Below are 26,778 nucleotides of genomic sequence, written 5' to 3'. Positions count from 1 at the left end.
GAAGGAACCACCGCCGAATTGCCGCCAAAGAGCTGGACGTGCTGCCCCAATCACGGATGGAGTGCCACCCCTTTCTTTTGGCCACCCCAGGCACCTGCTTCCTTCACTGGTGCCTGGAGCCGGCCCTGATGCATGGTTAGGAAAGAATTTGAGGTTTGGGGGGCAGCAGGATTTTTTTTTGTTTTGGTATAGTTTCAGGAGGTCAGAAAATCTTTCTGATTTTTTTTCTTACTGCTTCCATGACTTGTCCCCTCCCCACAAAAGGTAGCAAAAAAAAACAAAAAACCACCACACAACCCACCCTCCAGAGGATATGAACTAGTTAGGAACCACTTCAGAGTGCATCAACACTGCTCCTTAAATTAGCCCTAGGAATCATTAAGTTATTCAAGGCGTTACTTCTTCCCAGGCCAAAAATCTGAGAAACTTTAGCCTCTGCTGATCCAGGAAATAAGAGACCAAAATATGAAATATTTTGTTATCCAAAACGTACAACTAGACTTTTATAGCAATAAGCATACGAACCAAATGTTGATTTGCGGGGGGGGGGGGGGGGGGGAATGCAATGACACTTACCCCTTAGATTTTGTGCTAGATCGAGGTCTGTATTCATAAGATTCATCTTCAGTTCCATTTTGACGCCTGTACCAGTCAAACAAGGTGCGTAGTAAGGAGGGGAGACAATGCTCTGCTACTGAGCTCATAGAGCTTATCAACTGGAAAGATAAAAAAGGTACATTGGTTCATGATAAGATTTATAATTTAGTTACTTTCAAATCATTCTCTCTTCTAGATGTATTAATACTGTCTGAATAGTTCTATGTTATGTTAGAGTAATTTTTGTACAAAATAATCTTTATGTTCATTCAAGGGAATTTCTGTAATCACAACATTCTAAATCAAACAATGAAAAACGTATTATAAAGAAACAAGCAAATATTGTAAAGTTAATCTGGAGCTTTGAAATACTCTATATAGGCAACCATGCTAAAAACTAACTAGAAGATGCTAGATATTTTAAAATAATCTACCTGAATGTCGTCATGAAGCAAATTCATATTTAAAGCACACAATTATTTCACAATATAAATTATGGAAAAGTGATATTCTTCCCAATGTGTTTATGCACACACTTCTCTTCAGAAGTCTTATGAGGCTTTGTCAGGGTTTTTCAGGGTAGAGGTTTGTGGCTCCAGATAAAGTGGCTACTGGAGCGCTTCTAGATGAGGCATAGTCAGATGAACCAGCTCCAAGCAGACTAAGATCATTTTAAGTTTAACTTGAGGTTTCCTAGATCTCTGGGTTTATTTGCAAAATATGACTTGCAAATAGCACACTCCTCAGTGATGTGCCCCTCATCTAGGCAAATTAAGCACCTACCCTGCCCATCATTTAAGAGAATTACTGTCACAGGACCTAACCAGATCAGCTACAACATCACCGGCTCATTCACCTGCACGTCCACCAATGTTATATATGCCATCATATGCCAGCAATGCCCCTCTGCTATGTACATTGGCCAAACTGGACAGTCACTACGCAAGAGGATAAATGGACACAAGTCAGATATCGGGAATGGCAATATACAAAAACCTGTAGGAGAACACTTCAACCTCCCTGGCCACACAATAGCAGATGTAAAGGTAGCCATCTTACGGCAAAAAAACTTCAGGACCAGACTCCAAAGAGAAACTGCTGAGCTCCAGTTCACTTGCAAATTTGACACCATCAGATCAGGATTAAACAAAGACTGTGAATGGCTATCCAACTACAGAAGCAGTTTCTCCTCCCTTGGTATTCACACCTCAACTGCTAGCAGAGCACCTCACCCTCCCTGATTGAACTAACCTCGTTATCTGATTTATACCTGCCTCTGGAGATTTCCATTACTTGCATCTGAAGAAGTGAGGTTCTTACCCACGAAAGCTTATGCTCCCAATACTTCTGTTAGTCTCAAAGGTGCCACAGGACCCTCTGTTGCTTGTCTCACAAAGTGGGCAGTTTTTGCAACCTGGGGATGAGTTCAGTTTTGACTGAACCAGTACTGACAGTACTTCCCCAGTAAACAAACAAGAATAGTCTCTTCAAAAAGAAAACAAAAGGAAACGCTGTAAAATTCCAACATTAACCTAATTAGCAAATACTCAACTGCTAATTACATAAAATGTAGAGGCAGCCACTGAGAGCTCCAATTTGTAGCCATGAGCAGAGAGAAGGAACAGAGGGAAAGTTGGAACACACTTGCCCTTTATGCCCTCAGCTGGAGGCACCAGGACACTAAGGGTGCATGAGTCATCCAATCAGGTACTCCTGATCATAAGTCTCTAGCTTGAGTACATGGGACACATGCGCACCAACAGTGGAATAGATATATGTGGACTTGCACTCAAAGAAGGAAGAAGTTTTCCACTGGCACACTTTCTTCCTTTTCCTTTCTGATCATTGGTCAACGCCAGTGATTGGAAAGTTTTATTTAAAAACTTTTCTATTGGTCCAAAGTATTACTAAAGTCATTTTTGCAAACAGGGGCTGCTAACAGGGAGTTTCGCAAGGGAGTTCTCCAGGTGAAGGAGCAGCAATACAGCACCCTTGGGGTAAGTGACTGTCTGTAGTGTATGTTTGTTTGTGTTTGGGGGTTACTTGCTGTGTGCTGAGCTTGTGTTTGTCTGTCTGTTTGGTTGGTTGGTTGGTTGAAGGACTGTGTGCTGTGGCTGGCAGTTGGAAGCTGTGAGCTTCAAAGGAAGGTCTGAAAGCTAGAAGCCTCTGGTAATTGGCTGAGCCTTAATCAGTGGGTGGGGCATTCATACAGGCCAGGGCTTTATAAAGCAGGGCACAAGCGACAGGGGCTGCTAACAGGGAGTTTCGCAAGGGAGTTTGGGAAGGGAGCGGGAAACCTATAAACCAACTACATTCAAAACTTCTTGCTTAAACAACCCTTTCAGCGGACAGGGGGCTGCAGACAGGGGAGTCTGAGAGGGAATTTGACAGAGGGAGGCTTACGATGGTTAGGAAGACCCGCAACACCTGTGCCAGCACTGCTTCTGTCTCCTCCACCTGCCCCTGTAGCCCAACAGAGCGCCTGAGCATGGATGCTTCTACCCAGATCCTGGTGTGGTTTTGCAGAGACTGTAACTTGCAATTTCCACTTAGTGATATCCAGGCTGGCGGGATCATCCAATGTGAAAGGTGCCTGCTGATGGAATCTCTCAGGCAGCAGGTGGGAGAGCTACAGGAGGAGGTGGCTAGGTTGAGGAGCATCCGAATCCATGAGCAATTCCTGGACAGTGTCCATGTGGAGACAGCTGAGGTAGCTGTCCCAGTACACAGGACTGCTGATACACCACTGGTGGAGGAGGAGATGGCTCAGGGTGGACACTGGCAGCTGGTTACTTCTGGCAGCAGGCAGTGCTCCACCCCTGCTCCGAACCCTCCTGCCATGGTAATAGGTAACCGTTATGCTCTTCTTGATACAGGAGAGAAGGAATCACCCCCTACAGTAAAGAAGGAGAAGCCTCATACCCCTAAGGCTGGGAGGTCTGCTGCCACCACTTGCGAATAGGAAATGTAGGGTAGTGGTGGTCGGAGACTCTCTGCTGAGGGGAACGGAGGCGCCCATTTGTCGCCCTGACATTTCATCTCGGGAGGTATGCTGCCTGCAGGGGGCCCATATCCGAAATGTTACGGAGGCATTGTCGAGTATTATCCAGCCCTCTGACTACTACCCCATACTACTCATCCATGTGGGCACAAATGATACTGCGAGGTGTGACACTGAGCGGATCAAGAGTGACTACAGGGCTCTGGGAGTACGGGTGAAAGAGTTTGGAGCGCAGGTGGTATTCTCTTCGATTCTTCCTGTCAAAGGTAGGGGCCCGGGCAGAGACAGATGCATCATGAAGGTGAATGCCTGGCTGCGAAGATGGTGTCGCCAGGAGGGCTTTGGCTTCCTCAACCATGGGATGCTATTCGAGGAAGGACTGCTAGGCAGAGATGGCGTTCACCTTTCGAGGAAGGGAAGACCCTATTTGAACACAGACTGGCTAACCTAGTGAGGAGGGCTTTAAACTAGGTTCTACGGGGACAGGTGAGCAAAGCCCACAGATAAGTGGGGAACATGGAGACCTGGGAATGGGTCGGAAATAAGAGGGAGTGTGGGCTATAATGGCAGAGAGAAAGGAGGGTCAGGGCAAACTGGGAGGCAAGATCGAACCAGTATCTTAGATGCCTATATACAAATGCGAGAAGTATGGGTAATAAGCAGGAAGAACTGGAAGTGCTAATAAATAAATACAACTATGACATTGTTGGCATCACTGAAACTTGGTGGGATAATACACATGATTGGAATGTTGGTGTGGGGATGGGTACAGCTTGCTCAGGAAGGATAGACAAGGGAAAAAGGGAGGAGGTGTTGCGTTATATATTAAAAATGTACACACTTGGACTGAGGTGGAGATGGACATAGGAGTCAGAAGTGTTGAGAGTCTCTGAGTTAGGCTAAAAGGGGTAAAAAACAAGGATGATCTCATGCTAGGAGTCTACTACAGGCCACCTAACCAGGTGGAAGAGGTGGATGAGGCTTTTTTTAAACAACTAACAAAATCATCCAAAGCCCAAGATTTGGTGGTGATGGGGGACTTCAACTATCCAGATATATGTTGGGAAAATATAGCGGGGCACAGACTATCCAATAAGTTCTTGGACTGCATTGCAGACAACTTTTTATTTCAGAAGGTTGAAAAAGCTATTAAGGGGGAAGCTGTTCTAGACTTGATTTTAACAAATAGGGAGGAACTCATTGAGAATTTGAAAGTAGAAGGCAGCTTGGGTGAAAGTGATCATGAAATCAGAGTTTGCAATTCTAAGTAAGGGTAGAAGGGAGTACAGCAAAATAGAGACAATGGATTTCAGGAAGGCGGATTTTGGTAAGTTCAGAGAGCTGATAGGTAAGGTCCCATGGGAATCAAGACTGAGGGGAAAAACAACTGAGGAGAGTTGGCAGTTTTTCAAAGGGACACTATTAAGGGCCCAAAAGCAAGCTATTCCTCTGGTTAGAAAAGATAGAAAATGTGGCAAAAGACAACCTTGGCTTAACCACAAGATCTTGCATGATCTAAAAAATAAAAAGGACTCATATAAAAAATGGAAACTAGGACAGATTACAAAGAATGAATATAGGCAAACAACACAGGAATGCAGGGGCAAGATTAGAAAGGCAAAGGCACAAAATGAGCTCAAACTAGCTACGAGAATAAAGGGAAACAAGAAGACTTTTTATCAATACATTAGAAGCAAGAGGAAGACCAAAGACAGGGTAGGCCCACTGCTCAGTGAAGAGAGAGAAACAGTAACAGGAAACTTGGAAATGGACGAGATGCATAATGACTACTTTGTTTCGGTCTTCACTGAGAAGTCTGAAGGAAAGCCTATCAATATTTGTAGAGGAAACTGATTCGACTTTAGGACTAAATCAGGCCCATGATGAAGGCAGCAAGCACAGTGAGGAGAAGATGGAAAGTGTACTCTAGACTGAGAATCCTGCTAGCACAGGACAGCATTCCTCACTGCAGAACACATGTTTCTCTTTCTCTGACCAACAGTAAAGTGCACTCAGATGCACTGTAGGCTAGCACACATTGCTGATGTCAGCATATGATGTAGTCAGCAGGAGGCTTATATGCCTTTCAAATCACATTCTGCTAGGGATATAGAGTGTGTCCTGGTTCTATAACTGGGCACACCTTCCAGCATTCTCATGTGCTATGAAGGTATTCTGGCTACCTGGAGCAGAGAACGAAATGCTCCTGAAGCCCTCTTCCTTTGTGTGCTAGTGAGAATGACTCAATCCTGAAGAGCCCTTAGAACAGGAGTGGGCAAACTAGGGCCCGCGGGCTGGATCCGGCCCGTGAGCCGTTTGTAAGCCAGCCCGCGAGCCACACCACACGGCGTGGCCCCGCTCCGGTGCTCCAGCCGCGGGGCTGGGTTGGGGGCTGCACCACATGGCTTGACCCCGCTCCGGCCGGGGCGCTGGGTCAGGGGCTGCACCACGTGGCTCGGCCCCGCTCCGGCCGGGGAGCTGAGTCGGGGGCCATACCACGTGGCTTGGCCCTGCTCCAACGTGCCAGCCAGGGCGCAGGGTCGGGGCCGCACCACGCGGCTCAGCCCACTCTGGCCAGGGCACTGGGTCGAGGACCGTACCACGCAGCATGGCCACGCTCCGGCCAGGGCACTGGGTCGGGACTGCACCACGCGGCTCCTGGAAACCACAGCATGGCCCCACTCTGGTTCCTATACGCTCCAATGGGAGCTGCAGGGGCAGTGCCTGCGGCTGGGGCAGCGTGCAGAGCCTCCTGGCTGTGCCTCTGCATAGGTGCCGGAGAAGGGACAGGCCACTGCTTCTGGGAGCTGCTTGAGGTAAGCGCTGCTTGGAGCCTGCACCCCCAGAGCCTCTCCCCACACCCCAACCCCCTGCCCCAGCCCTGATCCTCCTCCTGCTCTCCAAACCCCTCAATCCCAGCCAGAGCACCCTCCCTACACCCCAAACTCCTCATCCCCAGCCCCACCCCAACCCCAATTTTGTGAGCATTCATGGGCCACCATACAATTTCTATTCCCCAATGTGGCTCTCGGGCCAAAAAGTTTGCCCACGCCTGCCTTAAAAGGACTGTGGATAACAGTGGTCAATGGAAAAGGCCCCAAATAAAATTTTGCTAGTGCTAATGTTAGAAAAACACCAAAAGTTCAGGATTAAATAGGATTCCTATGATAAACAAAAAAGGCAAGTAAACAAAACTATGTTAATTTCAAGCTGCATTAGCAACAAGGAGGAAACAATATTTCTTAAAATAAAATAAAAATGTTTTGAAGTGTGCAGGGGATAAATAAGAACAATGAATCAACTATAAAAAGTAGTTGGTAATGTAACATCTCTTCAGATAGCTTCTTTATAACATGCCTTAAATAACAGGAATATTTAAATACTTTAATATTCAAATTTTTCACATTTTAGAAATGCTTCAGAGTAAAGATTTGCTTCTTTTTCTTTGGACTTTGCATCTTTTAGCTAACTTTGGAATCTCTCTTTCCAAAATAGGAAAAAAACCTCAATGAGATTTAAGAGAATAGTCTTCCTATTTGAAGACTAAAGCATTATTTCTTTTCCACAGTAAAATTACAGTCTTATGTGGCTCTCTTAGGTCTGGTTATGCTTACAATAAAGGCAAATTATAGTCCCATTTTTCAGCTAATTTGCTCATCCTACTCACTTGCTCTAAGAGGCAGAATGACAACTAATCCCCATCCAGGAGTTTTTCTGATCTCTGTGGCTCTCACTTTTCCAGTTTGACTCCTGCTCCTGCCTCACTGAGAGCAATACACAGGAAAGCAATCTCTATGGCCTCCTCTGACCAGAATATGGTCAGTCCTAAGGAGTTTGTCTATTCCCTCCATTCCCACCTCAAAATTTGAATGCAGCATTTGTACTACGTTACTGAGCCCAGAATCTTATTTACTGCAATTCTGTGCACCACTGCAGCATTTATTTTTGTAAGGATTTAATATATAAACACAAAGTGAAGTGATAGAAACAATTTTTGACCTCCCACTAAAACAGTGTATTTCTTCTAAAAATTCTGCAAAGATCCACAGTTCCTATTCCCACAAACTCATCCATGTCATTCTACCCTGTCCTTCTGCTTCAGTATGTTTTCAACACCTTTAAAATACAGATCTTGCTATAACAAATTCCTTGTTTCACAAAGACTAAGTCAAAATCAGACACAAAGAAAATAATCAAAATATGAAATTAGTAATACAGAGTGTAATTAAATAGTTTTTGGTTTATTACTCTGTATTTCAAGGATCTAGAAGTTTATAATCTCTTCTGCTCTATTCTGATTTCTCCCTACAAACACATTCATTTGTATATTGTAGATCTTCCATATGGCTTAATAGGAAGAGACCAATCATTAATAGTAAGAAATGTAAGTGGAGAACAATTATAAAGTTTATAAAAATAAACATTCTAGGGTTCAGCAAACTTTATTAATACTTTCATTAGAAAAAGTTGCAAATCAGTGGTATTTAGTTTTCAGTTGAGGGACTAACTCCAGCTGTGATGCTCTTTCCTTAGGCTAAGTTCAGCTTCTCACTCCAACATAGTGCTGTTCTGACCTGAAAAGGTTTAGAAAGGCAGCCTCCGTGGTTCTCCTACCCTCTCACTCCAACTCAGAGTCTCCCTTCTCTCTCCACCTGGGCTGTCTATTCAGCTTCCCCTTGGGTCTCGCCTTATATTCTCCTCTTCTGCTGCAACAGGGCAAGAGCTCTGTTGACAATGCTGCTGCAGGAGCTGCTGCAATGCAGAAAACCACCTAGGTTACACAACAGCTCCCTCTGCATATTGGCTTTCAGAGACATTTCCTCACTTCTAAACAACATGTTCTATCCATCTCTGGACATTACATCAAATGAGTATAACAGAATCAGAAATGGGGACACAAAAAACACAACCTCATGCCATATATTGAGTAGCAAGGCTGTAAATTCAATTATGATCAAATATGTCTGAACACCCATCATTAACTATTGTCTCCTTCTTAGTCTTTCAGCTTCCTCCTTGGGTTTGTCTACTGCAGCTTCACAGTAACACAATTCACTGAGATAGGATTGTCTGCACCTCACCTCATGGAGTTTTCTTATTTGAGGTCATCTGCATAAAACTACCTAAACAAAAGTAATCTCAACAAAAATAAGATTAAAAATAGGAAATGGAATTAAAACAACAGAAATGGTTTGCTTAACATATCTCAAGTGAAAATAGACCAGGTACTTTCACCTTAGTTACCGAAGGAAAAAAAAAAAGGGATTGGCTTACATCCCCTGAAAGCAATCCCCTTTCTCAAACTATTCTAGTCCACTTGTCAGTACTTCAGTGAAGTCTTAATACCAACACTTTTTCTGTGTCCCCTGTCAAGTTAATATTATATCCTAGTTTTCTGAAATCAAAGAGATTCAAAAACTATTCATAAAATCGTATCATTTTCCACCTTCTAGGCAACAGTCCTCGAGAAAATAAAACCCTTTAATGATTGACCACCTTTCAAAGGCTTATCAACCTAGCTCAAACACTGCTTTTCACAGGCCACCTTGGCTGGCCGGTTTCAGTCGGGTCACTTGATAAATCCCTCAAGCAGGCTGAGGGTGGGAATTGTTTTGGGTTGGATTTCCCCACCGCACCCCCACCCCCCGACATGAACTATATAGTTTGGGCAGGGTCCCTAGGCCTTCTGTCACAATGCTAAACACGCAAACCAGAGGAAACATGCAAAAGAACAATCTACCAAAATGATCTGGACATAAACAAATAGTGAGCTGCATACAACAATATATTATTCAATAATAAAGTTAGGAGTTATGTTCTTAGGGACGGGCAATAAACCAGCAGGGCTCTGGAGGATTGAAGCCCATGTGATGACAGAACTAGAAACAATAACTAGTAGATAAAAGCCCATGCTGTCGAATGAGTGTAGCAGTTTGTCCAAGTAATCCACCATCCATGCAGTTGCCTGTATACAACCAATGAAAGTGTAGCATGCAAATTAATAGCAGAGTAAGTGTGCTAACTTAATGAGTTACCTCCAATACACAGTGGTTCAGGGCTTTTGGCATGGTACAGATACATGTCTTACCGTAGCTGTACACCACATGGGTGTAATTTGTAAAGTTAAAATGGTTGAGAATTTAAAAACTGGACTGTATCCCAGTGATAATTGAATCTGGTGATATTCTAAATAATCAGAGTTCTCAACCACACTTGTAGCTATTTTCATCACTTCACACTTACTCAGACATTCTAGGCTTCAGAGTGACACACAAACGGAATGACAATCCTGGAATCTTATTATATAGATAAGCACTAAGGCCTTGATCCTGCAGAGACTTGCACATACCCTTCACTTTACACACTGTGGGCTTGGCTACATTTGCGAGTTACAGGGCAATAAAGAAGCCCCTTGCACACTAGCTCACTCCCTGTCCACACTGCCAAGGCCCATAGAGCGCTCTGACTCCACAGCTACAGCGCTGCTGGTACTCCATCTCAGCGAGTGGAATAACGTTTGCGGCGCCCCCACTGGAGCGCCACGGCGCCAGTAAGGACGCCCTGGGCCTATAGTGCACTCTGATCAGCCTCCAGAAGTGTCCCACAATGCCTGTGCTAGCCACTCTCGTCATCACTTTGAACTCTACTGCCCTGCCCTCAGGTGACCAACCATCAGACCTGCCCTTTAAATTCTCTGGGAATTTTGAAAATCCCCTTCCTGTTTGCTCAGCCAGGCTATCAGCAAATCTTTCCAGGTGACCATGCCTCCACGTGCCAGGCGAGCCCCAGCATGGAGCAATGGTGAGTTGCTGGGTCTCATCAGTGTTTGGGGGGAGGAAGCTGTCCAGTCCCAGCTGCACTTCAGCCGTAGGAATTACGATACCTTCGGGCAGATATCAAGGGACATGATGGAAAGGAGCCATGACCGGGACGCACAGCAGTGCAGGATTAAAGTGAAGGAGCTGAGGAATGCAGACCTCAAAGCCCGCAAGGCAAACCACCGCTCCGGTGCTGCCCCGCGACCTGCCATTTCTACAAAGAGATGGACGCGTTACTTGGGAGCGACCCCACCTCCACTCCGGGGACCACCATGGACACTTCAGAGCCCAGTCTAACAAGGCAGGAGGAGGAGCAAAGCGGGAGCGAGGGTGCTGAGGCAGAAGAAGACACCCCAGAATCGCTAGATGCATGCAGCCAGGAGTTGTTCTCAAGCCAGGAGCAAGGTAGCCAGTCGCAGCAGCCAGTGCTTGGGGAAGGACAAACACCAGAGGAGGTTTCCGGTAAGCGGCTTTTATTTTGGGAAGAAAGTTATTCGGTGCGGGGTCTTGGGGCAAGGAGGGTTAGGCACGCCTAGATGCGGAATAGTGTGTTGATGTGCTCTCTCATAGCGCGGTAATCGGCCTCAGGGATCTCTTCAAAGATCTCATCCAGAACTTGGGTAATACGCTTGCACAGGTTTCTCAGGAGAGCCACTATGGTCCTTGTCCCAGTCAGGCTAACTTGTCCGTGCCACTGTGCCGTGAGGGGCGGGGGGACCATTGCTGCACACAGGCAAGCTGCATATGGGCCAGGGCGGAAGCCGCATTGCAGTAGAAGACCCTCCCTTGCTTCCCAGGTCACCCTCAGCAGCGGACAGACTGTCAATGTGGACAGACTGCAGCACTTTCCCTACTGCGCTCTCCAAAGGTGGGTTTAACTCACAGCGCTCTACATCTGCAAGTGTAGCCATGCCCTGTGAATAGTTCCCTTTAAATGAATGAAACACAATGGGGTATTAGAGAATACAGTAAGGAGCACTATAGAAAATCCTAAAATTAAACAGATTAGAGGATCCATCATATGACTATTATGCCCTCCACTCAAGGATCTAAAAGTACCTTATAGTAATTAAGCCTTACAAAAATCACTGAAATTATCATTATTTTAGAGATGGGAAAATTTAGACAGAAACATTAAAATGACTTGCCCAAGGTTACAAGAACTCTGTGTCAAAGCCAGAAACATATAATTATTATCTTTCAGCTCCTGGTCTCATTTCTACATTCTATTTTGGATTTGTCACCTTTAAATTATTTATCTATGAGTATATTATATCACTTTTTAGAGTAGGTAACAAAAATCGGGACTTATTATCTCTGGTAATTATTTAACATAAACCAGTACAGTAACATTCTAAGTTAATCATCTGAACAGTAGAACTGCTAACCTCTGCTTGCACAGAACTTCTTAATTCCATAAAGCCTGAAAAAACAAAAACAGACAATGCAATATCTTAAATGAAAGTGTTTCCTACCTGATCAAATTGAAGATCTTCACCTCTCTGAAGAGATCTTGACAAGAGCTTTTCCTAGAAATAGAATAAAAATCATCAGAAAGTACGAACCATGCAATTAGCTATAAACAAAGCACTGCAACAAGCAAAACAAGCAAATGTGATATAACATAGGTGTAAAAAGCAGGAATCAACCTACTTTATGAAAATGTAAAGAGGCATAGATCAGTCTCAATTCCAGCTGCATTGTCCAGCTGGAAAAATTTTTGAAGATGTGAACTGAACATAGAAAAGATCAGACATGAACCAGCTAGTTTAGTGGCTTAGTTGTCGCACTATATGCTGTCAATCACAAAACCTGGAATTTCTGAATTCCAGAAGATGTCTAGGTCTCATTCCTCAGCAGGGGCTTAAAAAGATCATCATGCTGCTCCACCTGGATAGCTGGAGATGAGTGACAAACGGACTTCTACGAAAATCCCATCCAGCCCTCCTAGACACAGCATATTCATGATCATGGGAGAAAGATATAGGGAGAAAGGAAGTCATAAGAGGGGAAACAATAAGGCCTTCGTGAAAGTGGAGGCTCAATCCAATCCCCATCTATTTTTTTGCCCCTCACTTTTCCTACTGTAAAAGAAAGAGAAATTGATGTACAATAAAATTAAGATACCGGTTATAAGTACGATTACATTTGAGATAGCCTTGTAGAGGAAAAATGCAATATTAATATCAAACAAAAGTTACAAGTTTGTATCAGTACCTCATGACTATCAATCATTATAAAATATACTGGGTTGAGCAAATATATTCAAGGTAAAATGATGAAATAAATATTAAAATATTAAAAGAAAAAAATGTTCAGAAACTAGAACAAAAGTACCCATTTAAAATACTTCTGAGTATGACACTATTGTGTTTGATTTATGATCGTCAAGATTACCCAAACTCATGTTATCAAAAATACAATTTTAAGGCTCTTCCCATGAGGCCAAGCCAAGAAAGAAACAGACACAAATTCCTTAGTCCCACATTATTGTGTGGGCCATGATCTACTAGTTAGGTAGGGTTGCCAACCATCTAATCACAGAAACCCAAAAACCCTTGCCCCCCCTACCCCACCCCTACCCTGCCCACTCCATCCCCCTTCCCTCCGTCGCTCACTCTCCCCTACCCTCATTCATTTCCACCGGGCTGGGGCAGGGGGTTGGGGTGCGGGAGGGAGTGCTGGCTCTGGGCTATGAGGTGGGACTGATGGGTTTGGAGGGGGCTCCGGGCTGTGCCTGGGGCAGGGGATTGGAGTGCAGGAGTGGGTTCGGGGTGCAGGCTCTGGGAGGGAGTTTGGGTGTGGGAGGAGGCTCAGGGGGTTGGGGTGCTGGAGGGGGTGAGGGATTTGCGGGCTATGACTGGGTGGCGCTTACCTCAGGCGGCTCCCTGAAGCGACCGGCATGTCTGGCTCCTAGGCTTAGGAGTGGCCAAGACAGCTCTGTGCGCTGCCCCTGCATGCAGGCACTGTCCCCGTAGCTCCCATTGGCCATGGTTCCCAGCCAATGGAAGCTGCAGAGTCGGCACTCGGGGTGGGGGCAGCACGCAGTGACGCCCTGGCTGCCCCTGCGCATAGGAGCCACAGGGACGTGCCTGTCGCTTCCGGGAGCCATGCGGAGCCAGGGCAGGTAGGAAGCCTGCCTTAGTCCCACTGCACCACTGACCGGACTTTTAGCGGCCTATTAAAATCTCCCGGATTGGTTTCAGTAGCCACTGAGAGATCCAGGAGAGTCCCGGCCAATCCGGGAGGGTTGGCAACCCCTATAGTTAATACTCTAAACCAATTTACCAAGGGTTTTTGTGAATTCTCCATCACTGACAATTTGACATGAAGATGTGATGTTTTTCTAAAAAATATGCTCTAGGCATTACCACAAGTTCTGTGGCATGTGTTAGATGATCAGAATGGTCCCTTCAGGCCCTGAAATCTATAAATACAAACATATTTTCAATCGAATTTGGAGTCAAAACATCTTGGCGGTGGCACTTTAAGATGCTGGAAATTAACTCCATGCAATGAACATGTTTATCATGGATGCTCCCCAAACATTTGTCCCTGGCTATAAACATTTATTCTAGAGCTCAGTCTAGGGTAAACAACAAATATTCATAACCTGGAACAAATGCTTGGGGAGGGTTCACACTAGCCTTTACACACATTCATTACCTTGAGCTAATTGGCAATTAAATAAAGCTAAAAATTATTTGCATAGACAAACCCTGACACTAAAAAATTTCAGGAGCAAATAATACAGGCTCCAGATGACTGATTCAACTCAGAATATATCTATACTTTGGAGACTATACTGGCATATCTATGTCAGCGTAGCTATGCTGGCATAATCCTATACTGTAGATGCATCCTGCGGCATCGGAAAAGTTTTTCTATCGATGCACATGGGAACATCTCCTCCCCGAATGAAGTTAGCTAGGTCAAGAGAAGCATTCTTCCACAGACATATCTGCGGCCACAGTGGCAGTTAACTTGGCATAGCTATGTTGGTCAGGGTGTTTCCAGCTATGCTGGAAAAACTTAGACCAGACCATAGTGTAGAAATAGCCCATGTCTTCCCTGAGGCGTGGTTTACACTTACAAATTATACTAGCATAGCTGTCAGCCAGTGGGGTGGGGTGGGGGCAGGAATGAAAAACCACACACACACTCCTGACTGACATCTCTAGTCTGACACCTATCCTCCCCCAGTGTAGATGCAATCATGCCAACAGAATACTTTAGTCAGCAAGCTAATGTCCTTTGGGAAGGTGGTGTTCCTGCACTTGCAGAAAAACTCCTCCTGTCAGTGTAAGTTGTGTCTACATGCGGGGGCTATGCTGACAGAGGCTTGGAGAAAAGTTTTTGGTATTTTTTTAAAAGCATGTTAGCTAACATGGTAATATCCTAGTGTGAACAAGGCAGTTTGTAGTTTTCACACCTGTTGACTGGTTAAGGTACCCTCAACCTGCTAACAACGTGAAAACTAATACTAACACAAGGTTAAAATAAAAATAAATAAATACTTTTCCTAGCCTTTACATGCCCATAGTGTCTAAATAGTCCACTGCAGAAAGAACTATTTTGAGAACAAGTAGCATTGTGATGAGAAAGCCAATGAGGTTCAAAGATATGAGTCATTATCAGATTTCCAAAAGGAGGCGGAATAATCTTCTCATTTACCCTGATCTTCAGCCAAGACATACCTATTTGGGTATTTTATTAATTGGCTATAATCGTCTGTAATTATTTTTAGTTGCTATTATGTATTATTTACATTTGATTTAAAAAAAATAAACTGTAGTCACTGGAGTAAATGAAGACTGGCTGCTTTAATATGACAGGTATTTGACCTTTTGTGACCCTGACCATGTGACTGGGGCCAGACAATAAAGATAAATCTATCAGAACTCCTGTATATCACTTCCTTATTACATGTGTTATAGGTAAGACTATGTTTTAGTCATGGGTATTTTTAGTAAAAGTCATGGACAGGTCATGGGCAGTAAACAAAAATTCACAGTCGTTGACCTATCCATGACTTGTACTATATACCCCTGACTAAATTTTGGCTGCTCTGGAGGAGCGGGGGGGAGAGCAGCGTGCAGCCTGGAACCCCTACTGCTGCTTAGGGGGAGGGGGTTGGCCAGGCTGGCAGACTCCTTACCTGACTCTATGCAGCAACATGTCCCTTGGCTCCTAGACAGAGGCACAGCCATGGGGCTCCGCGTGCGGTCTCTGCCCCAAGCGCCAGCTCCACACCTCCTTTTGGCAGGGAACCATGGCCAATGGGAGCTATGGGGGTGATGCCAGCCGGTGGACGCAGCACACAGAGCTGCCTGGCCACGCCTCCACCTAGGAGCCCAGGGACATGTTGCCGCTTCCAGGGAGCCCCCCAAAGTAAGTGCCACCTGAAGCCCTCACCCCCTCCTGTGCCCCAACTCCCTGCCTGAGCCCTGAACTCCCTCCAGCACTCAAACACCTGCTGCTGCTGGGGTGGGGGGCACAGTGGCCTGACACTGCCCCAGCAGCGGCCAGTGTGGCTGGCCCAGGGGCTGCCCGAGTTGCTCAGGCGGCCCCCGGGCCAGCTGCACTGGCCACTGCAGAAGTCACGGAATCCATGACTTCCGTGACAGACTCGCAGCCTTAGTTATACATAGGTGTTTGATTTTCCCTTTTGCTCTTAGACATGCAATGTTGAAGAATTTTCCACTTGATCTTTATAACGATATACACCCTGGATGCTAGATGAGAAAGCATGACAAAGCAACAGAGAAGAATATATGGAAGAGTGTTAGTGTCAAAACACTTCCTTGTTTGACATCACTTCAGGTTGATCATCATCATACTGGACTGTAGCCTTCATGCCATCATGGAAGGCTCAAATCAGACTTAGGGGGTGTCAAGGCTGCTTCCCCACTTTGAACTTTAGGGTACAAATGTGGGGGCCTGCATGAAAACTTCTAAGCTTAACTACCAGCTTAGATTTGGTCCGCTGCCACCACTCCCAAAATGCTAATTCCCTTCCCTGGGTAGCCTTGAGAGACTCTTCACCAATTCCCTGGTGAATACAGATCCAAACCCCTTGGATCTTAAAACAAGGAGAAATTAACCATCCCACTCCTTTCTCCCACCAACTCCTGGTGGATCAAGATCCAACCCCCTTGGATCTAAAAACAAGGAAAAAATCAATCAGGTTCTTAAAAAGAAGGCTTTAATTAAAGAAAAAGGTAAAAATCATCTCTGTAAAATCAGGATGGAAAATAACTTTACAGGGTAATCAAACCTAAAGAGCCCAGAGGAATCCCCTCTAGCCTTAGGTTCAAAGTTACAGCAAACAGAGATAAACACTCTAGCAAAAAGGTACATTTACAAGTTGAGAAAACAAAGATAAAAACTAACACGCCTTGCCTGGCTGTTTACTTACAAGTTTGAAATATGAGAGACTTGTTCAGAAAGATTTGGAGAGCCTGGATTGATGTCTGGTCCCTCTCAGTCCCAAGAGCGAACAACCCCCAAAACAAAGAGCACAAACAAAAGCCTTCCCCCCACCAAGATTTGAAAGTATCTTGTCTCCTTATTGGTCCTTTGGGTCAGATGTCAGCCAGGTTACCTGAGCTTCTTAACCCTTTACAGGTAAAAGGATTTTGGAGTCTCTGGCCAGGAGGGATTTTATAGTATTGTACACAGGAGGGCTGTTACCCTTCCCTTTATAGTTATGACAGGGAGATTGCAGGGTAACCAATTCTCTCTCGCAATTGGAATTGGCTCTTTCTGCTGACAAAGTCAAAAGCCTTTGTAAGATCTACAAAGGCCACGGAGCGGTTTTTCCTTGTTCTTGATACTTTTCTTGCAATTGCCTTAGTGCAAAGACCATGTTGATAGTCGATCTACTGACATGGAAGCTGCACTAACTCTGGATATACATGTTCAGCAAGAATTTGCAGTCTATTGAGAATGATCCATGCAAATGCCTTGCCAGCAACACAAAAAAGAGATTCCTCTGTAATTGTTGCAATCTCTCATCTCCTTTGTTTGTATACACTTATGATGTTGCATTCTCTGTGTCTTTTGGTGCCTCTCCTTCCCTTTAGCAGGCAAGCAAGACATTGTGCAGATGTTTAAGTACAACCTGTCCTCCTTGTTTCAGTACTTCAGCTGTTAAAAGAACTTCTTTTTGCCGATGATACAGTGTTTTTCACACAAAGTGACAAGGAGCTCCAGCAACTTTGCAATAGCTTTGCATTAGCCTGTGATGAAAACAATCAGTCTAAAGACAACAATGATTTTGACACTAGATGTTTTGACGGCACCAGAAGTTTTAATAGTTAGCACCATGCTAGAAGTTGTGCATAAATTCTGCTATCTGGAATCAACTGTATCGGAAAACAGCAGCAGGAACTATGAATATAGACACTAGAGATGTAATTCAGATCCAAAGACTGTGGGGGGTGACAGTTAGCTCACTGAGCAGGCAAGTTCAGCCTCTTCACCTCTCCTTTTCCAAACATGTCATCAGTGCCCCACTACATACCATTTATACCACACATTTACATCCACTAAACAATACTAGAATAATGTAAAACAAAATTATATACAACAAAGTATTTATGTCCTCCTTATATGCCAGGGGTTGTATGTTCCCCCTTGCATCCTCCCCATTCCAGGGACTCAGTGTCCCCTCGTCCATACTAGCCCTCACGCCCCAGGACCCACTGCCCTCTCTTCCATAATCCCCCAGGTTCAGAACCTGTACCACCACTTCACCTCCGAATGCCAGAAGTCCTACATCTCTTCAAATCCCCACTCCCATATTTCCCTGGGCCAGGAACTTATGTCCCCTTCACCCCTCTCAATACCAGGGGTTCTTTATCTCCCCAATGGGGGAAGGGAACGACTCTCTTTATTCACAGTACTCTTCCCCCTTCATTCAGAATGGTACCAGCATGCATATGTGTTTATAGACTTGTGCGGTGGCACCATGTTGGAAGAAGGAAGCTCTATTTGGCCTTCTGGCTCCCCTTCTGGAACTCTTCTCTCCATTCACCAGCTATTTGGTATTTCTCCTAAGGGAAGGCAGGAGTGTTTAAAGTGCTCCCACTGTTGCAGATATCACTTCCACTTCTGAAGCGGAGTTCTAGGGTTACCATATTTCAGCAAGCAAAAAAGAGGACGGGAGGAGCCCCGCCCTAGCCCCGCCCCTGCCCCTCCCACTTCCCGCCCCCCCAGAACCCCCAACCCTCCCCCCGTTCCTTGTCCCCTGACTGCCCCCTCCTGGGACCCCTGCCCCTAACTGCCCCCCAGGACTCCACTCCCTATCTAAGCCTCCCTGCCTCTTGTCCCCTGACTGCCCCAACCCTTATCCACACCCCCACCCCCAGACAGACCCCTGGGACTCCCACGCCCCATCCAACCACTCCCCACCCCCTGACAGCCCCCCCCAGAACTCCCAACCCATCTAAACCCCTCTGCTCCCTGTCCCCTGACTGCTCCGATCCCTCTCCGCACTCCTGCCCCCTGACAGCCCCCCCCAGAACTCCCAACCCATCTAAACCCCTCTGCTCCCTGTCCCCTGACTGCTCCGATCCCTCTCCCCACTCCTGCCCCCTGACAACTCCCCCCCAGAACTCCCAGCCCCCCACCCCCCCGCTCCTTGTCCCCTGACTGCCCCCTCCTGGGACCCCTGCTCCTAACTGCCCTCCAGAACCCCACCCCCTACCTAAGACTCCCTGTTCCTTGTCCCCTGACTGCCCCCTCCTGGGACCCCTGCTCCTAACTGCCCTCCAGAACCCCACCCCCTACCTAAGACTCCCTGTTCCTTGTCCCCTAACTGCCCCCTCCTAAGACCCCCCCCAACTGCCCCCCCAGGACCCTACCCCCTACCTGTATCCTGACTGCCCAAAACTTTCTCCACTCCCCCCAAAAAGCCCCCCCCCGTTTCTTGACTGCCCCCTCCAGAACCTCCCTGCCCCTTCTCCTGCCCCCTGGCCCCCTTACCCTGCTGCTCAGAACAGGGTGTTGGGCTCTGTGTGAGCCGGACACGTGGCTAAGCTCCCCAGCACAACAAAACCGGTCCCTGGCCCTGCACAGTGCTGCCGGACCAGACTGCAGGGGAGAGCTGCCCTTGTATCAGCACAAAGTGCTCTCGCTCCCGTTTTGCTACGCTGCATGGCAGAAACCGCTCCCAGTTGCAAAAGGGGAGGGCTGCACTTTGTGCTGATACACTTGCTCAGAATGCAGGGCGGATCCGGCTCCTCTACAGCTGCTCCGGAGTCCAGCCCGGGACTTTCCTGCAGCCCTCCCAGCCGCTCGCTCTGCTCTGCCGGGGGAGGGGGGAAATCCCGGACATTGTGAGTGCTTTACAAATTCCCCCCGGACGCTATTTTTAGCACAAAAAGGAGGACATGTCCGGGTAAATCCGGACGAATGGTAACCCTAGGAGTTCACCTCACCTCTCTTCCTTCACCTCCAAACCTGGCTGAAAGTTTGGTGGGGAGTAAGGGGAGGAATTGCATCCATCCATCTCTAAAATTATCCTTAGCCTTAGCTTTACCTTTATGGTCCACCATTATTGTGCTTCATCTGAATATCTAATAATACAGAATTTCTATTTTTAAAAGAGAGAAAGAATCGGAACAGAAGACTGGCCTACTGCCACTACTTGAAAAGAATTTGATTATGCTAAATAAACTAAACACTTCCTACATGAATTTTCATGAATTTCAGAAAGTATAATTAACATAGTAGTTACAATATCAAGCATTTGGCTTTCCTGTCACCTGTATTATTGTGTTTATTGAATGGAATAGCTGCATGCTACACACCTACTCTTACATGGATTATTTTCAATTTTAGAATAAAAATAGTGAAAATGCCTCTAAGGGCTTATCTGGGTTTAAGCTGCAGCTTTTTTTGATGCATGTCAGGTAATGCACAACACACAAGCCTAACTAATAGTGGGCACAAGGGATGGTGCATCCTCTTTTAATGTGCATCAGTGTGTATGTAGGGCGGTAGCTTGCTGCTTACTAACAGCTTGGCATTCTCAAAGGATAGCCCATGATCCTTTGCTTTGCTGCTGAATAGTGTGCATTCTGGGACTTTTCTCAGTGTGCATTGCGGGATGCATAGCAGAAGCCAGGCAAGTTCAAGTTTTTTAAAAATTCCATGTTTCCTCATCTCTGCCCCATGTTTCCCCTTTCTTGGCAGGTCAGTGTCATTTTTTAAATGCTCTCAGACAGCATGAACTCAACAGTGATCTATAGTACTACGCTGGTAACCTGAAATATTCAGAAGCTGCTTGGGCTGTATTTTGGCATTCAAAGCCAGATGAATTTGGCTTTGGACTTCATCCCCCACCATATCAAGCAGACGATTTGGTGACTGCAGCAGCAGGAGCTTCAGTGGCAGAGGAAGCAGGATGAGGACAAGGAAGAAGAGGAGGACATTGAGCAACTAACAGGTAAGGACAGATGAAAGAAGGGGAAAGGAAAACAGTTAAATGGGCATGTGCTCTCTGTGGCGTGGGCCTAACACCAATCAATAACCAGGACTTCAGCAGGAGACAGAAACTGACTGTCCAGCCAGAGCAGCCATCATTTGGGAAACATGTACGGGGGCAGAGGAGGGCTGAACAAACAGCATGGCCTAAAGGAGGCAGGGGAGCCTCAGCTTCAGAAAAGCTCCTAACTCACATCCACCTACAACGGCTGTGACCATGGGGCACCCGGAATAGAAGGCAGCATAGCAGTATAGCACAATAATAAATTGTAAAATAAAATAAATAAATAAATAGATAGATAGATAAATAAATAAATAAATAAATAAAAGGTTCTCACCTTCTTGTAACTGTTGTTCTTTGAGATGTGTTGCTCACATCCATTCCAATTAGGTGTGTGTGTGCCGCATGCACAGTCGTAGGAAAGTTTTTCCCTTAGTAGTACCCAGTGGGTCGGCAATGGAGCCCCCTGGAGTGGCACCTTCGTGGCGCTCAATATATAACCATGCCGACCCGGAGCCTCCTCACTTCCTTCTTGACAGTTACTCCAACAGCAGAGAAGGAGGATAGGTTTGGAATGAATATGAGCAACACATCTCGAAGAACAACAGTTACAAGAAGGTGAGTAACTGTTTTTTCTTCAAGTGATTGCTCATGTTGATTCCAATTAGGTGACTCTCAAGCCTTACCTAGGTGGTGGGGTCAGAGTTATGGAATCGCAAATTGGAGCACCGCTCTGCCGAAAGCTGCATCATCTCTGGCATGCTGGACGATAGTGTAATGAGAGGTGAACGTATGCACCGAGGACCAAGTTGCTGCCCTGCAGACTTCTTGGATCGGGACCTGGGCCAGGAATGCCGCTGATGAGGCCTCTGCCCTTGTGGAGTGTGCCGTAAGTGCCGGGGCTGGTGTCTCGGCCAGCTCGTAGCACAAGCGGATGCAGGATGTGATCCAGGAAGATATTCTTTGAGATGAGACTGGTAGCTCTTTCATGTAGTCAGCCACCGCTATAAACAACTGGTTCAATTTCCTGAATGGCTCGGAGAGTTCGATATAGAAGGCTAACGCTCGAACATCCAAGGAGTGCAGCCTCTGCTCATGGCTACTGGTATGAGGTTTTGGATAAAAACCAGGCAGGAATATGTGTTGGCTGGGATGGAAATGTGATTCCATCATAGGCAGAAAGGCCAGGTGAGGTCTGAGCTGCACCTTGTCCTTGTGGAAAACTGTACAAGATGGGTTTGAGGTAAGGGCCTTTAACTCAGACACCCTTCTTGCTGATGTGATGGCAATTAGGAAGGCTACCTTCCACGATAGGTAGAGAAGGGAGCAAGTCGCCAGCAGCTCAAATGGGTGCCTCGTTAAATTGGAGGCTACCAAATTAAGGTCCCGCACTGGAACAGGCTGTCTAATCTGGGTAGGTAGCCATCCAGACCCTTAAGGAACCGTCCAAACATGGGATTGGCAAAGACGGAGCATCCAGAGACTCTGGGGTGGAAAGCTGTAGTGGTGTACAGGTTGACCTGGGAAAAACCCCACCTCTGGAAAACGGGGTGGACGACTGGATGGATGGACCACTCGTGGCTGTGGAAGGACCTGCTGAAGTGGTCCACCAGTATGTTCTGGACTTCTGGCAGATATAATCCTTCCAGTGAATGGAGTGGGCTATACAGAATTCCCAGAGCTGAGAGCCTCCTGACAGAGGGGCAAAGACCGGGTTCCACCCTGCTTGTTGATGTAGAACATTGCACTGGTGTTGTCCATCATGACTGCCATGTGCTGGCCTTGCAGACAAGACTAAAAGGCCTGGCATGCGAGTCGCACCACTCTGAGCTCCTTGATATTGATATGGAGAGAGAGAGCTCATCCTGTGACCAGAGGCCCTGCGTTCAGAGATCTCCCAGATGTGCGCCCCAACCTAGAGCTGATGCATCCGTAACTAGAAACAAGGACAGCTGAGGGCTGTTGAAGGGAACTCCTTCGCAGACTATTCGAGCATTGAGCCATTACTGGAGTGACTCTAGCATCTGCTGTGGCACCGTGACCACTAGTCCCAGGCTGGCACACCCCAGGCAATATATCAAAGTGAGCCACGTCTGTAAAGACCTGAGTCTCAGCCTGGTGTGTCAGACCATGTACGTGCAGGCCGTCATGTGACCGAGGAGACTGAGGCAATTCCTTACTGTAGTGGTCGGGTACTGTCTCATGCATCAAATGATGCTTGCCATGGCTTGGAATTGGGACTCCATCAGGCTTGCTCTTGCCTGGACCGAGTCCAACACTATTCTAATAAATTCTGTCCTCTGGCTCGGATACAAGGTGGACTTGTTCATGTTGAGGAGGAGACCCAGTCTCTTGAACGTGGATGTGGCTAGACAGACCTGCAACTCCACCTATTCTCTGGTGTGCCCCCTGAGCAGCCAATCGTTGAGGTAAGGGTATACCTGCACCTGCCTCCTTCAGAGGAAGGCTGCTATCACCAACATGCACTTGGTGAACACTCGTGGGGCTGACAACAGTCCAAAGGGAAGGACCGTGAACTGAATGTTTTTGGTCGATCATGAACCTTAAGAAGCATCTGTGTGCAGGGCGAATTGCTATGTGAAAGTATGCGTCTTTCATGTCGAGGGTGGCGAATCAGTCTCCTGGATCCAGAGAAGGGGTAATTGTAATGAGAGAAACCATGCGGAACTTCAACTTCAGCATGAACTTGTTGAGTCCTCGCAGGTCTAGAATGGGTCTGAGACACCTTTTGGCTTTGAGAATTAGGAAGTAACTGGAATAGAGCCGCGGGGTCAGAAGCCCATAGCCCAGCTCTGGGGCTTCTGCAGCACAGAAGTGAGGGTGGTACTTCTGCGCTGCCTGTGGAGGTGGGCCTGATGCGGGTTGCGGTCTAAGTGCTGCCTCCTTAAGGAACTGCTTCAATCTAAAGTTCTGCTCCTCCTTGGTTTGGGGCAAAAGCCCTTACAAATCCTGCACTTTTCTGACTGATGTGCTTCCCCCAAACACTTTAAACAAGCGTCATGAGGGTTGCCCATTGGCATGGGCTTGTTGCAGGACTTGAACCCCTGGGACTTACGCATGTAAGTCCCCCAAGGAGAATGCAGTCGGAGAACCCAACAGCTAACTAACTACTAGCTAGAACTACAATAAGTAAGAACTAAAAAAAAACAGTCCGAAAGAGAAGCTAGGGAAATGTGGAGAGCAAGACACCACAGTTCCAACGACCTTCACTGGCAGTAAGAAGGAACTGAGGAGACTCCAAGTCGGCAGGATCCCATATTGAGCGCCATGAAGGCCCCACTCCAGGGGGCTCCATAGCTAAGGGAAAAACTTTCCAACTGTGCACGTGGCATGCACACACCTAACTGGAATCGATATGAGCAATCACTCAAAGAAGAATAGATAGATCCTGGCTCTCCAGGGAGTTCTCTTCATTGGCATCTTCATGCTCATCCTCCAATGAGTCTTGCTGGTTGTCTTTGTAGTGGGGGAAGAGAGCAGGAAGCAGGTTCCACAACCTTTCTGGGTTTGGTGATCATGTAGTTGTGCAAAATCCTGTCCAGCACTTCTAAAACTGGACAAGTTACATGTTTACTCTTTATTTAACACTTGTTGTCATTCTAGATCATGACCTCTGACTAGCAATGTCCACAAAAAGATCTCTATCCCAAAAAGATCTCTCTGGCCACAAGAGCTTCCTGCACCGATGCTTCTCCCCAGATAGCAATAAAATCCAGGGTCCCGGTACTGCTCCAAGCAGCCGCATGTGGTATGTCATAGGACTTTGGAGTATTATTGCAGCAATTGCAGTGTACTCAAATCCAGGAGCAAACAGGCAAAATCTGGCCACATGCCAGCTTTTAAACAGGAGACAGTGCATTCAGTAAACTGGACACCAGAGCAGGGGACCCGCAAAGCAATATGGGACCACCTAATGGAGGACTAACAAGCAGCGAGCAGCAGCACTGCATGCAAACGAAGAATACGCTGAACTAACCTGATTCACTGCAAAGTCAGTTCACTTTGAAAGAGGATTCCAGAATTTGCAATAAATGTGGAGTTAGAGTGCTATAAGGCAGTGCTTCTCAAAGCCGATCCGCCGCTTGTTCAAGGAAAGCCCCTGGCGGTCCGGGCCGGTTTGTTTCCCTGCCGCGTCCGCAGGTTCGGCCGATCACGGCTGCCACTGGCCGCGGTTCACCGCTCCAGGCCAATGGGGGTTGCGGGAAGGGCGGCCAGCACATCCCTCGGCCCGCCCCGCTTCCCGCAGCCCCCATTGGCCTGGAGCGGCGAACCGCGGCCAGTGGCAACCGTGATCGGCCGAACCTGCGGACGCGGCAGGTAAACAAACTGGCCCGGACCGCCAGGGGCTTTCCCTGAACAAGCGGTGGACTGGCTTTGAGAAGCACTGCTATAAGGGATTGTGCCGTGTGTACACAAGCATTTTCAAACCAAATTATCTTGATTTACTCTGTTTTAACCACCCCTTACACAAGCCCTTGGTTTCCTCTAATTAACAATACATTCCAAAGTCCTAAACCCTCAGCATCAAAATGCAGCTCAAGATTAACCAGTTCTTTTGAAAACTTCAAAAACAGACTTCAAAGAGAAACTGCAGAGCTACAATTCATTTGTAAACTTAACACCATCAATTTGGGCTTGAATAGGGACTGAGAGTGGCTGGCTCACTACAAAAGCAATTTTCCCTCTCTTGGTATTGACACCTCCTCAATTATTGGCAGTGGACCACATCCACCCTGACTGAATTGGCCTTCAACTTTAGTTCTCCACTTGTAAGGTAACAAGTGCCTTCTCTTCATGTGCCAATATATATTTATACCTGTATCTGTAATTTTCACTCCATGCATCTGAAGAAGTGGGTTTTTTTCCCACGAAAGCTTATGCCCAAATAAATGTGTCAGTCTTTAAGGTGCCACAGGACTCCTCATCAGTTCTCTTGGTTCAGGATGTAGCTTTGCCTTAAGTCAGAGAAAAACTATAGGACTTCAGAAAGTTTAGTTCCATGGGCTTCCTTGACAACATAACACAAAACAGGTCTCCCTAGTTAAATGAATGGCAAGTCAAATGCAAATGAACTTTCTTAATGTGGAGTTAAGACTGAGACACATAAGTAGGGCCCTACCAAATTTGTGTTTCACTTTGGTCAATTTCACTTTGATCAATTTCAGGGCCACAGGGTCTTAAAATTGGTCAATTTCACGATTTCAGATGCAGGAGCAGGTGGGGGGGGAGCGGGAGAGAGGGCAGCCCCAGAGCTCGGGCAGGAGCCACGAGTGGGGGTAGGGTGGTACACCCTCACTTCTGTGCTGCCTGTGGAGGTGGGCCTGATCTCCCTCCAATAACAGCCATGTGGGGGAAGGAAAAGTCCGGTCTCTCTCCAGCCCAACTGATTTCGGGGAGATCAGATTTCATGGGGAAGGACTTATTTCACGGTCTGTGACATGTTTTTCACAGCTGTGAAATTGGTAGGGCCCTACACATAAGGACAACATGTGTGCAATCACCAGCGGACACTTGCTCTGAACAAACCCCTCCAGTTTGCCAGATAAGTTGCAGGGACAAACCTGAAGGCATTACAAAAGGAGGGAAGACAGAAAGAAGCATGGCAAGAAGGGGAGGGGGACCTTGTGAAGCCATCATCATCGTCAGCTGTGGCTGCAAATGCAAACCTTACAATGACTGAGGGCATCTAGTGTGGACACACTCAGTTGTCTGTGATTCTATTAATGAAACAACTGATCAAAGCACAAATGATTGAGTGTACTAATATAGACAAAGACATGGTGCAGACAAAGTCAAAGCCAACTATTCATGACACTGATGCGAAAGATGCTATTCAAGTTGTATGATGT

At 46.6% G+C, this 26,778-nt stretch overlaps 1 protein-coding gene across 25 annotated transcripts in view; it reads right to left on the bottom strand.

The window, feature by feature from the left end:
* Positions 1 to 26,778, bottom strand: part of FRYL (FRY like transcription coactivator) — a 411,199-nt gene that overhangs the window by 219,844 nt on the left and 164,577 nt on the right. For 22 of the 25 annotated variants that reach the window (XR_010601883.1, XM_065598069.1, XM_065598065.1 and 19 more), the window contains 2 exons: positions 11,892 to 11,945; positions 577 to 716 (listed from right to left, as the gene is read on the bottom strand). Coding sequence is in view for 24 of the 25 variants with exons in the window: in XM_065598069.1 (XP_065454141.1) it covers positions 577 to 716; positions 11,892 to 11,945 (194 nt within the window). In the remaining variant the exon portion in view is untranslated. The other 3 variants (XM_065598072.1, XM_065598074.1, XM_065598075.1) reach the window with 3 other exon arrangements.

Source organism: Chrysemys picta, chromosome 5 (assembly GCF_011386835.1).
Source record: "Chrysemys picta bellii isolate R12L10 chromosome 5, ASM1138683v2, whole genome shotgun sequence".
Lineage (NCBI taxonomy): Eukaryota > Metazoa > Chordata > Testudines > Emydidae > Chrysemys > Chrysemys picta.
This window is presented reverse-complemented; position numbering and strand designations above follow the sequence as displayed.